Source organism: Pararge aegeria, chromosome 25 (assembly GCF_905163445.1).
Source record: "Pararge aegeria chromosome 25, ilParAegt1.1, whole genome shotgun sequence".
In the NCBI taxonomy this organism is placed as follows: domain Eukaryota; kingdom Metazoa; phylum Arthropoda; class Insecta; order Lepidoptera; family Nymphalidae; genus Pararge; species Pararge aegeria.
In genome coordinates this window covers 2,872,774-2,886,494 of record NC_053204.1, presented here as the reverse complement: position 1 = coordinate 2,886,494, position 13,721 = coordinate 2,872,774, and the positions used below count along the sequence as shown (strand labels likewise).

The 13,721-nt window shown below is 37.5% G+C and overlaps 1 protein-coding gene across 1 annotated transcript in view; it reads left to right on the top strand.

Annotated features, from left to right (window-relative positions):
* The window catches only part of LOC120634825 (neurotrimin-like), a 28,873-nt gene extending 15,833 nt beyond the window's left edge, over positions 1-13,040 (top strand). The window contains exons 3-12 of the mRNA XM_039905649.1: positions 5,562-5,619; positions 6,250-6,371; positions 7,258-7,399; positions 8,179-8,323; positions 9,465-9,595; positions 10,229-10,333; positions 10,539-10,661; positions 11,186-11,267; positions 11,397-11,449; positions 12,076-13,040. Coding sequence (XP_039761583.1) covers positions 5,562-5,619; positions 6,250-6,371; positions 7,258-7,399; positions 8,179-8,323; positions 9,465-9,595; positions 10,229-10,333; positions 10,539-10,661; positions 11,186-11,267; positions 11,397-11,449; positions 12,076-12,278 — 1,164 coding nt within the window. The 3' untranslated portion in view covers positions 12,279-13,040. The remainder of the gene's footprint in view (positions 1-5,561; positions 5,620-6,249; positions 6,372-7,257; positions 7,400-8,178; positions 8,324-9,464; positions 9,596-10,228; positions 10,334-10,538; positions 10,662-11,185; positions 11,268-11,396; positions 11,450-12,075) is intronic.
* Positions 13,041-13,721: the final 681 nt, after the last annotated feature.

The window sequence follows — 13,721 nt, the reverse complement described above, 5'->3', positions numbered from 1 at the left end:
TTGCACTACAAATTCCTCTATACGAAGGTTAGCAGAATATGTAAAAAAAACACTTGATAAATGGTTAATTGAATAAGCTACGGAGAAAAAATGCTCACAATATTAGAATAAATATAACATACAATAAACACACAGAGAGACACACGGGTGCACAAACAAACACAGTCATACACACACATCAACACAATCATACACACGCACACACACACACTCTAAAGAACATTTTTTGTCATTATTGCTCCAACAGAATTTGTATGCTAAGCTTTTTTTTTTTCTCTTAATTTTTTTTTTTATGTTTTTGTTTTTTTTTGTTTTTTTATTAAATTACCTTTATTTATCTTTATTGTATTCAACCTTGAAGGGAGTGATTTTCACGACACAGGGAATCCTACTGTGGAAATCACAGACTATCTGTATTCTTTGGCTTACTTTTTATGTGTTTGTTTGAAATCCCTACTAATATTATAAATGTCAATGTAAGTTTGTTTGTTACGCTTTCACACAAAAACGACTTAACCGATCATCATGAAACTTTGTACACATTCTTGGAAATGTCAGAAGTAATATAGGATACTTTTTATCCCGACATTAAGCTCGGTTCCTTTGGGAGAGCGGATGAAAGTGTTTGACGATTTTACACCATGACTCCGTCAAATTATAACCGGTTTATATAATTATTATTGTACTATAGAGGTTATAATATGTGTTATACTTCTATACTATAAAAAAAAATATATAAATCGGTTATAATTTGTCGGAGTTATGGTGTAAAATCGACAACCATTTTCATCCCCTCTCCCAAAGGAGCCGTGCTTAAAAATAGTATAAAAAGTATCCTATATTACTTCTAACACTTCCAAGAATATGTGTACAAAGTTTCATGATGACCGGTTCAGTAGTTTTTGCGTGAAAGCGTAACAAACAAAGTTACATTGACATTTATAATATTAGTAGGGATAGGGATAGGGATTATTGCCTTTCTCATTCTGAGAGTAGACCCGTGCCCTGTATTGGGACGGTAATGAGTTATTAATGAAGATGGTGTTTATTGTTTTCTAATACACACAGTCTACGTTTTCGCCGCCAGGTTTTACTAACTAGTAGTAGCACACACACAGTTAACCACTTGGGTATAGCGGCTAACTGTGACTTTTACTATATTATGAAAATGAAGCTTAATTTGCTATACTCCGCGAACAGCAGGATAGGTTTATTGTTTTCTAATACACACAGTCTACGTTTTCGCCGCCAGGTTTTACTAACTAGTAGTAGCACACACACAGTTAACCACTTGGGTATAGCGGCTAACTGTGACTTTTTAGAACTACAACTAAATTTAATGCCACATAAAAAACTAAATCATACGCAAACGAAGTCGCGGGCAACAGCTAGTAAATAAATAAATGGTTAATTGTTGTTAAAATTATCCCTTGATTGTAATGACAACTGGTGCCTTCCGATAATGCAGTCGAGGGAGAATTGAAAGTTTTTAACGAGCGAAGCTTTAGACCAAGTTCTGAAGTCCACGCATACGTAGTCGCGGGCAGTAGCTTGTATTTAACAAATGATACAATGCAGTCCTATACAAAATCTGTCATTTCATCTGACAGATTTTGTATAGGACTGCATTGTCTCTCAGTGCCTCACACTATCAAGATCCTTCGGAGTTTTGCCTTTTAATGTTTTAAGTAAATTTTTGTCTATCTAAGCGGTGATAGCGCATTGTGTAGGAGCACGACTTCACTTCCATTCCATCCAAAGTGATGGTTAATGGAGGAATCCAAAAAATCAAATATCATAAAAAATTGGTTGTCTGTAAAGTCGGCTTACTGACAATAGCTGAACGTGACAACGTCGTAAGAAAATACTGATGGACTGGTTGCATTTTTCATAAAAAAAATTTAATTTTATTTGTTTCATAGATATTATCATTGCTATAAACAATTGTCACCACATTCACTTTTCACTGCACTTCATCCTTGCCGAAAACATGTAAATGTATTATTGTATAGAAGCTGTCCACGCGGACGCATCGCTCACTCAAGTAGGAGAGAGACAGATGTCGAACGCGGAGGCCGACTGTGCCTCTTTGTCGCTCGTTCCGCGCTCTCGCTTGCACTTCCAGCCTTGAATGGAACGCCTCAGAGCGAGGTAACGCCGCATGCGTCATGTTTTTTCGTGCGTGCAGCCGGCTCCATCGAAATTATAAAACGTTGTCACGTCAAAATTGGTCCAGCCGTTCTTGAGTTATAAATGGTGTAACTAACACACCTTTCTTTTATATATATAGATATAGATATATATAAATCTATAACATACATAATATGTATTATTTATGGGAATGTTAGTTAAGTTTGAAATGCAACGATAGAGTCGAAAAACAAACAAAATCTTTTTATCCCATGAAAATAATCGTTTCCTACGGAATTACAAGAAAACAGTAAAGATCGCAGATGATGCGCCTTCATCATTGACGACCTCCCTGGCAGATGAAGTGTTCGGTTATTGATATATCTATTATGTTATACAACGAGGTCCTGCGTTCGGAATTTTTGTTTATTGTTATTAGGTACACAAAACAGGTAATAACTAAAAGTAGATCTAAGCTACAATCCAAAGTACGTGTACACAACTTGGAATTTAATTAAAAAAGAAGTAAAGATAAAATTAAAGTTGAAACAAAAAATAAACACTTAAAAATTAATATGCAATATCTTATCTTACATCTTTAAACGAGCAATTCTTGTATTTGATTGGAATCTCGGAATCGGCTCCAACGATTTTCATGAAATTTAGTATACAGGGGGTTTCGGGGGCGATGAATCGATCTAGTTAGGATTCATTTTTAGAAAATGTCATTATATTCGTGTTTCCCGGTAATGACGAAGTTGCACGGGTCAGCTATTAATTTGAAATTGCGAATCCCGACAGAGGCCATCGAACTGCGAGGCACCGAAAGAATCTGCACCGTTACGTGGTTGAAATACCATCAACACGTACGAAGCGTTTTGTTTCTTCCTTTCTGATCCGCACCGCAAAGGCCTGGAATGACCTCCCGTCTTCCGTCTTCCGTCTTCCCTGATACCTATAATCTGCGTACCTTCAAATCAAGAGTGAATAGTGTATAGAAGCAGGCGTTACTTTGCGGAAATCCATGCGGTTTCGGAGCGAAACGTGCGTAGAGGGTGTATTGCCGAGGATCTGTGTGGTGTGGAGTATAAGGATTGAAGAAATTATAAATTACACCACACAGATTCTCCTGCTTTTCGCGGAGTATAAATTAAGCTTAATTTTGATAAGAGTGAATAAGCATCTTCTAGGCAAGCGCGCTTCATCTTAGGCTGCATCATCATTTACCATCAGGTGTGATTGCAGTCAAGCACTTGTCTATATATTTAAAAAAAAAAAAAAAAGACGCAAGATTTATAAGTAACTACCTACATGTTGCCCCTAATAGATTTTTGGGTTAGTGAGTCTTGAAATGGGTATGATTCTAAGTTGACACTAAACTTATAGACTAATTAGTGGAATTTTCTTTAAACTAATGGACTATACATTATCAATCCATTACCAGCCCAATACAGGAGTGGCGTGCACTTCATACAGGCGCAAAAGCACTGCCTACCCTAAAATTGATATATTACTCGTACAGGAGGAGATTTTTTGCCGTTTTATGCAATTTTCCTGCTGTTCGCATACCCTGGTAAGGAACCCTGTGCACGATGGGAACGATTACGAAGATTTTGTTTGTTTTTCAACTCTATCGTTCCACTTTAAACTTAACTAATATTCACCATTACTGAAATGCAAAATGGATGTCAAATGTTGATATAAATAAGTTGAAATTAAAAATAAATGTACACGACACATCACTAAAGGCGGGCAGTTCAAAACACTGAAGTATCGTGCGTTATTACGCAATTAACCAATTCGTTCAAATGTTTTGCGATGCCTCCCGTATGTTGCGCAATTAGCAATTAAGTAATCTGTTGTTCAAAAACACTAACCCCTTATTTGTTAGCCGCTATTAAGGTTGCCACTTAAAATTTTTGTGTCAATATTGTATTGTAACCGACAAAGACGTGCCGCTAAGAAATTATGCGTTACGGTACGGTGTCACGTAAAAATCTCTTTGAGTTATGGGCTTAATATAAGACTTATCTTAGACTGCATAGAATTCGATACAGAATACGTTTTATGCCGGAAAAGTAACTGTCAGTTCTGTCAGTTCCGAAAATTTTTATACGGCGGCGGCGGAAACTTTTATATTTATATTATGACGGCCGATTGGCGCAGTTTGCAGCGATCCTGCTTTCTGAGTCCAAGGCCGTGGGTTCGATTCCCATGAATGTTTTTCAGTTTCTGGGTGTTTATATGTATATTCTAAGTATTTATGTATATTATTTAGAAAAATATTCAACAGTCATCTTAGTACCCATAAAACAAGCTACGCTTACTTTGGGGCTAGATGGCGATGTGTGTATTGTCGTAATATATTTATATTATTTATATATACATTTTTAATTTATAAAACTTAGGCAAGTTAGAGATGCGTGCTAGGATTCGAACTCTGCCCTCCGACAGTGAAGTGGACCCCCCGAACATTAAATCGCTTGGCAGCACGTCTTTGTTGGTAAAATTGTAACCTTTTAACAGACTAGTCAATATAAGAAAGTTAATATAAACTTCCAAATTGAACCTGCAAGGATTCGAACCCGGGACCTCTCACATAGACATTGCTAACTGATCCTGGTTACTTTTTTATATTTAAATTCAAAATTCAAAATTTCTTTATTCATTTAGGCCTATCACAGGCACTTATGAAGCGTTCATACATATTTGTTTACATAATTGTAACGGGATGGTGATAACTTCGTTCGCCAACTTAAATCTAAAGCTACGAGGGTTCCAAACGCGCCCTGGTCTAAGAAGAGCCCACAACAAACTTAGCCGGGTAAATTTTTTTTTTGTTATCACCATCTTCCAGTAAATTTAAATTAAGCTATAAAGCTAGAGCAATTCACACCAAGCTTTTTTATCGTTTAAATAATCCTTAATGTTATAATAGGATTTTTCTGTAAGCTTACGTTTTATATAAACTTTGAACTTATTGAGAGACAACTCAAAGATTTCATTTGGTAATTTGTTATAAAATAATACACAATTGCCCTTGAATGAATTTGCAATTTTGTGTAGCCTAGTAAACTGCACAACGAGTTTATTTTTGCTTCTAATATTTATATTGTTACAATTTATTCCACTACAACTTAGCCCTTGTCTGCAATCTTACCTGGTGGCAAGTGATGATGCTGTCTAAGATGGAAGCGGGCTAACCTGTTAGGGAGTGTGTTAGTCGCACCCCTAATCGGTTTCTACGAACACTAAATCGCTAGGGGCACGGTTTTGCCCGTAGGGTTGTAACAAATAGGGTGGAACCCGGGACCTCCTATTTAAATTTATAGCGCTCACCGTTGCGCCAATGAAGTTATCCTTTTGGGGATAACGTATTCTGTATTAAATTCTTGGATATAAGCTATATATCTAATAATTATTATTTTCAGGTGATACGCCCAGAGCCATGGGGTCCAATTAGGCAATCGCACACAATAGAAGTACAATGTAAGTACTTATTTAGAAGTCACTAGCGTTTTTTATGCAAGTCTAGTACGTGCCATGTACAGGTCGCATGTGTCTTATATGCAAGTTTAGTACGTCTCGAATATAGGCAGTAACTGTATTTTTTGCAAGTTTAGAACATCTCGTATACTGGTTGCAAGTGTCTTTTATGAAAGTTCAGTACGTCTCGTATACAGGTTGTTAGTTTCATTGATGCAAGTTTAGTAAGTCTCGTATACGGGTTGCAAGTCTCTTTAATGCAAGTTTAGTAAGTCTCGTGTACAGATCGAAAGTGTCTTTAATGCTGGTATAGTACGTGTAGTGTATAGGTGTTCAAGTTTGGCAAGTCTTTTTTATGCAAGTTTAGTAGGTACCTCTCGTTTACAGGTCGTAAGTGTTTTTATGCAAGTTTAGTACGTGCCATGGTCGCAATTGTCTTATTTGCAAGTTTAGTATGTCTCGAATATAGGAAGCAAGTGTCGCTTTATGCAAGGTTTTACGACTGTAAAAAAACACTCTATTTTCTAGTATGGTTGACGACCGTAATAGGTAGGGTGACTAATTTGCAACTTATCGTTAAAGTAACAGAATCGGGACATTCTACGTTTACAATGTTAATATTTCTGGTTCCAGACGCTCCCACCGTCAGAACACTTCCGGACGACAGTTTCCTGGAAGTGAAGAAGGGTGAATACGTGGATATTGGTTGCGAAACCACGGGCTCTCCACCCCCTATAGTCAACTGGAGAAAAAACGTATGTACTTTGCTACTTTTATCTTCATAATTTCACGACTCGACCTGACTGCAATCGTAGACAGATAGATAGATAGAAAGCCTTTATTGCACAAACAGAAAAAAATACAAATCAACAAAACCAAAGGTAAATAAATATATATGCGCAAAGGCGGCCTTATCGCTTGAACCGATCTCCTCCAGACAACCTTTGGTTGGCATCTTTGGTACGGAAAACGGGATAGTGCGACATTCAATTTTATGTATGATTATTTTACAATTGTTGAAAGATGTCATAAATCACCATTTAAGAAAACGCAAAATTAATCAACACGTTACGTCGCGTTGCGTACGTTCAAATAGTATTCTTTATCGTAATTAATTGTCTAATTTTTGTCACTTGTTACTGCACTAGTGGCGCCGCGTTCCCTTCGGCCCGTGTCGGTCGCCTTCGTCTGTTGTCGTCATATTGGCGCCGACAAATATTATATATATATATATATATATGTACTAGCGGACCCCAGCACCATCTGTCCCACCCAAACGCATACCAAAAAATCATTCAAATCGGTCCAGCCGTTTAGGAGGAGTTTAGTGACATACACACGCACACAAGATAAATATATATAAAGATAGTATATATATGTATATACATATTTTACTACATGTAGCAATCGTACTTGGTGGACGGTGGTAAGTGATGATGCGGGCCAAAATGGTAGCCGGCTAGCCTTTTAGATGTATGACAATCATATTAAAAACATATCTGCCCCTAATCGGTTTCTACGGAGCATCGCAAATGTCGCATAACCTAAGCTATGGAATATTGAAAAAAACATTCCCAGGCTGCATGCGCTGCGAACTTTGCTCTGTTTATATGCAGATTAATGAAAATCGGTTCTTTTAAGGGTGAGCCCATGGCGCTGTTGGAGCACAGGTCGCGGATTCGATTCCGCGCGGAGCACCGCTTGTTGGCCGGCGTGTACGAGTGCACGGCCAGCAACGGGGTCGGCGACCCGGTCACCGCATCTATTACTGTTATAATACAGGGTGAGCGTTTCTTGGCGCGTTGAAGACTTTTTTGGTGAACAAACATCATGAAACTGGCATTACGTTGTCGTCGTAATCGATATCGAACGCTTTGCATGAGCTACATGTATACTATATATCAGTTGCGCGCACTTTATATATGCACAAAAGCAATGCCTATCCTAACATTTTTATAGAGGACAATAGATAGAGGAGGATTTATGTCATCATCTTGTTTTATGCCTACCTTAGGCAAAAACCCTGTGCACGCCATTGATGTATACAGGGTGGAGTTTTGTTATGTCACCTGAACGGAAGGTACTCTTAATACTGTAGAAAGAAAATATGACTCGAAGAAAACATTTCTTTGTTTTTGAATAGAAAGAAGCATTCAACGATTTTCGAAAATACGCCTGCCACGATTTTTTCGATTTTGAAAAACCGAAATAAAGGCAACATCAAAGTCAAGAGTCAAATTAAAAAATTACTAGTGGCACTTTTGTTGCGTATATGAGAATTACACGGTAGTGAGATGATGGCGAAAACCACATTCGTAAACTTAAAACTAAAGTTCCAAACGCGTCCCGGTATAAGAAGAAGCCCGCAACAAACTTAGCCGGGTTTTTATTTTGATATCACCATCTCACATTATCATTTAAAATTATAAGAAGAGCAACCCTGAGAGGTTAGAACAATAATAATTCACACACAAGCTTTTTTATCGTTTACGTAGTCCTTTATACTATAATAGGACTTCTACGACAATAGGACATCTTGTCATGAACCGTTGAATCTTGTAGATGCGCCGGTTGTAACAACGGACAGGAGTTTCGTCCACACAGCTCTAGGACTGCGAGCGGCGCTGGCTGCTAAACTAGAGTTTGCTATACCAACTGCAAGGGCGGCGTGGTACAGAGATGGGAAACCTGTTAAAACTGACGACAGGTAAGAAACTATTTTCAAAATTTATTTTTTCAAAGAATCTTAACTTTACGAACGTTAAGTGTTTATGTGGATTAGGTTACCTACCTACGAAACAACAAGACAATTCCGAGAATAGGCATAGTTCAAAAAGTTTCTAGATCGTTCCTTTGTTTACGATTTCCGAGTAAAGAAGGTTCTAGGAATCCCAAGCGTTACAAAAGCGGGAGTCCTACGCGACTGGGTGGTTAACGGCAAGTGTCCATCCGAAAACTGACTGAAGTAGTATTATCGGGGGCTTTCACTCTAAGAAAGCCCCAGGTCCAGACAAATAATCAGCCTAAATTACTGGTGGTCACTTTCAACGTTTTCTTGGTAATTTGCTACTTCCTCGACAGGTGGAAGGAACTGAAGGAAGCAACGGTCATGAGCATCAACAAGTTGGGTAAACCCCGTGAACTTTACCTCTAGCTATGTCCCTATTAGCCTGCTCAACGCCTTAGCAAAGGTATACGTGAAGGTCATCCTCAACAAATTCAAAGCAGTTGTCGGGGAGAAGGAAGTCCTCAACGACGAGCAATTTGGCTTTCGAGCCAAACACTCTTGCGTCGACCAAGCGCAACGCCTCACGGAGCACATCATTCGAGAGTTCAACCTCACTCGCTCTCTGTTCTTCGATATAGCCAAGGCCTTTGATTAGATCTAGCACGCTGGCTTGGCATACAAGCTTGACCAAATGGTACGAGTCTGACTGGCACGCTAAAATTAGCGTGCCAGTCAGACTCGTACCATTGTTGTCGATCGCACCTTTCGCTACCATCTCAAAGGTACACAATCTTCTCCTAGACTGATCCGAGCGGGTGTCCCTCAGGGCTCCGCACTCTCCCCGCTTCTGTACACGCTATTCGCGAGCGACGTTCTTCGAGACGTACAAACCGTCAAAGCAGCCCAATTCTCGAACGATACCGCTCTCTTTGCGTCCGATCCCAAAAAGAGTAACATAGTCAGTCGACTCCAAAAGGCGGTCTAGGTAAACTCCAATCAAGGTAAAACCCGTGAAGAGCGCAGCCGTGCTCTTCACGGGTTTTACCTTGATTGGAGGCAACGGCCTGCTTCACCTGCAGAGGTCACCCTCTACGGGTATAAAATGAATAAATGTCGGCAGGGTGTTAATAATGGTGAGGGACAACGTTCATCAGTTGATCTTCCGCAATGTGAGGAAATCCGACCTTGGCAACTACACGTTCCGTGCTGAGAACAAACTGGGCATGGCTGATGTGGCTTTCAAATTGACAGGTAGGTGTATGATTGAATCCTTACTAATACTTTATGGATGTCTGTCTGTCCTGTAGGTACAGAATTTTGAATTGAATTTTGAAACTTGTCGGACGTAAGCGGCACGTTATGTATAACAGTAAACACCCTGAGAACAAGAGAGATCCGTACTTGGCCAGTGCCCCAGTGGTGGACTACGGCCTTAACTTTTGAAGGTCGATTGGCGCAGTTTACAGCGAAGCTCCTTTCTGAGTCCGAGGCTGTGGGCTGTAGGTTGGATTCCCATAACTGGAAAATATTTGTCTGTATATCTATATATATATATTAACATGTTATGTTGGTTTGTGTGCGCTTCAAAACTCAAAAAGTTCTGCACCGATCGGGCTGATATTTTAGCATGATATTATAATACGCATCAAGGATTGTTTTTATCTATTTTTCTCAACCATTCAATCACAATGTACCACAGCGAAGCGTGGCAGAGTACAGCTAGCTATTCATAAAACAACACAAGCTACGCTTACTTTGGGGCTAGATGGGGATGTGTGTATTGTCTTAGTTTATTTATTTATTTTTCTCACACTGATAGAAGACCCGTGCTCTGAAGTGGTCCAGTAATAAGGTGATAAAGTAAGCGATTGGTATGTGTTCCAGGGGTACCGAATGTGGCCTCTTTCAAAGTGGACCCCGTGCTGAATAAGGCTACATCTACTAGCTTCACGCTTATTTGGGAAGTGGATTCTTACTCCACTATCATTGGTGAGTTTTATTTCTTCTTTACTGCAGGAGCTCTGTCAAACAGCTCTTGATACTACTTACTATTATTTTTTTGAAAATTCAATATGGCGGCCGTATGACGCCATTTTCAAATGCAATCATTTGTAGTGTACAGTAGCCATTCTTTGGATTTATTTTAATTGCGTAAATATAGTATATATAATAATATACTAATTTCCATTATCAGAATATCACCTATGGCTGCGTCCGTACTACGGGCGTATTTCTACCCCGGAGCCAGATGCCTTCACGACGGAGCCCCCGGCTAATCTTTGGAGCAAGATTGTAGTGCCCGGAGACTCCAGTGATGGTGAGACACAGACACCTATTTTTAGAGTTTTTTAAACCTATAATGATCTTTTTTTCTGTTGTGTACATTATTAATAGTTCTCTGTGTGTATATCTATTTATTCATTCCTTTCGTTCAAAACTTTTCTGACAAAACACACAAGACTGATTTTTCGTCATTTCATCGATTGTTTCAGGCGATCCTATTTTTTGTAAACAGGAAATTATTTGTAGGTTGATTATTTTACATTATATTCTAATGAACACGGATGTAGAGGATTTCACTGCATAAACCCGACACGCTACAATGCGGAAATGTCGGGCTTTAACGATTATTATATCATGTTATACTAAATTTCTAAGCATTACTGTTCGTGAAATCCGTCGCTTTGTATGCATGTCGTAACAAACCTATACTCGTACAAGTTTTTTTCTTACCCGGTAATCGATCCCAGGGCCTTGTGATCCATGGCACAATCTTACCAATAACCACTAGAGGCAGTTCAATATTTATGTTGGCAATAAGAAATGGTTTTCTTTTTACAGGTCCTATCCACAGCGCAACTTATACAGTTAGAGGCCTCACTCCCTCCACAGTGTACGAAGCGATAGTTACGTCCAGAAACTGGTAACTTTCATAAACCAAATAATTATTTACTATGAACGTGATATGTATTCGATTTCTGAACTTTGCAAAATAAGACAATTCTTTCAAAAATAACCAGTAGCCTTAATTAATTATATATTATGTTTTCAGGTTTGGTTGGAGTAAACCATCGGCTGTTTTGCATTTCGCCACCGAACCTGGAGGTAATTACTGTATATTCTTTTAGACTTCGTCCGCGGATTATGAACCTTAAAAGGCAGACCTATTGGTGGTTTGATACGAAAAATGCGGTTCCTTGATAAATGGACTATCTAGCACGAAAACACTTTTCCAATTCGTCCCAGTATTTTCTGAGAGTAGCTCAATCAACCAAACAAACTGTTCAACATTCTATTACTAGTTAAGATTTAACGAAGCACAGTGGAAAAGGAAAAAGGCGATGAGTATACAAGCTGGTCAGAGAGCATACCGATGAAAACTTAATGTGAGCGGTGACAATTTTAAAATTAAATACTGTTACAGTGTATGTGTTCTTTTGTTCTTTTAGTTAGTTGCTCGTTTTCTATTACACAGAGCTATTAACCTCTACCAGCATTTTGGCAATGATTAATTTAAGGTTTTAAGATACTTTTTTATAGCGAACAAGCACCTGGTAACTGTTCCCACTGGATTAAAGAAAATAAAGTTTCTTAACATTGACAGTCATTGGATAGATACTTATTATTCCGAGAAAATAAATGGTCTGTAAAATTTGAGAACCAGGGACGGGTTTTTTTTTTTGAGTGGCTAATTCCTGCAAAATATCTTTTAATTGTAAACTTTGTTACAGCTGGGAGAACACCTCCATCGACCTCAGAGTATACAGATATCACACCGATATTAGAAGAGATAGAATTTCCGGAGCCGTTCAACATAACACAGGCGCACGTTTTCGAACGGCTCAACGAACTGTCAAGCGGAGGGCGGGAAACGCCATTTTGCAGCGCGGCCATCTTAATTTCATTCTTGACATTCTTGTTTTTCATTGGATGATCCGATTTTTTATTTTTATCGTTATAATTCTATCAGACAGACTATTTTGAAAATTCTCAATCGTATATTTTTATTTGATAAATCAGTCCATTAATGTAAGTTACGTTTTATTTGTACGTTCCTTTTCTTAGTAACATGTGATAAGGTCATTGTAAATATTTTATATTTATATTAAGTTGCTCTATATATAGATATATATCTACATGGATATGTTGTAAAATCTTTATTCCACCACTTTTTCTTGGGATCAATATTTTGGAAAGAACTTCTCCATTTATTATATACTTGCATTAGTATTAACAATTTTACCAAAACATTGTTTTCATTTTATTTTTGTTTTTATTGCTGTTTTCATCTAAGGTCAAATACGATCAGAGATAACTATAGAGACAGGGAAAAGCCTATGGCCTTATGGTTAAACGATAATTCACACGCGCACACATACACGTATTAATGAAAACTAATATGATGTCATGTTGTTTTAAACTAGTTAGTTACTAGTTTTATTCTTAATCGGGTTTTTTATTCGTAGTTATTTGTAGTTACTAATTCTTGATGATGATAAAGATAGCGGGGGTTAAGATAACTGCTAACCTGTTACAGCAATGTACTTGAGCGCTAACTTGTAACCTCTTTGTCGGTAACTAACAACAGACTAGAAAAAACCAGAAATTAAAAAAATCACAAATTTTCCATTGTATTTATGTTGTGCTCTTAAATAAAAATAATATTGTATTCTTTTCTAATTTATAATACATTGGAAAAAGCACCAATAAAATAAAACGATTTCAAATATTTTTCGTATTATTATTTATTAATTAAATCTTTTAAATACATTTATTTATCTTTTATGTAAACAACCACATACAATGGCAGCGGCGCACTTATTCGCCGCACCCATAACTTTGGTTTTATTAGATTTTAGTGAGATTATTATTATATAGTGTACTAATTCACTAAAACACATAAGTTTTAAACTCTCTTACAAGATACCTAAAACATAGTCTCTTTAATATTCTAGTTAACACTTAAAAAACAGGAAAGTAATGATGATTTTTTTTTTTTTTATATATCATAATATTATATTTTTAAAAACAGTTAAATTTCACAATGGTTTTTTTTTAGTAAATCTTTTTTTAATAATCCGAATTTATAATGCAGAGTAACGATAACGGAGAGGTTTTACGTATCTTTTATTAGGCGTTCCACACTGGTAAGTTTCCGTGATATTGAACAGAGTTCGGTCCTGACCATCGTTGGAACCATACCCAAAAATTAATTCAGATATAGTTGCAACAAAGCAATATACAAAATCGACAAGAATTATCGCAAGTGAGCCCTTTTTCTTGCAATAATTGTGGGGATTTTATATACCTACATTAGTTATTAATAATAAATATTGTTTTTTTTAAAATGTTTTTGATCGAGTGTGCAAGGTCCAAT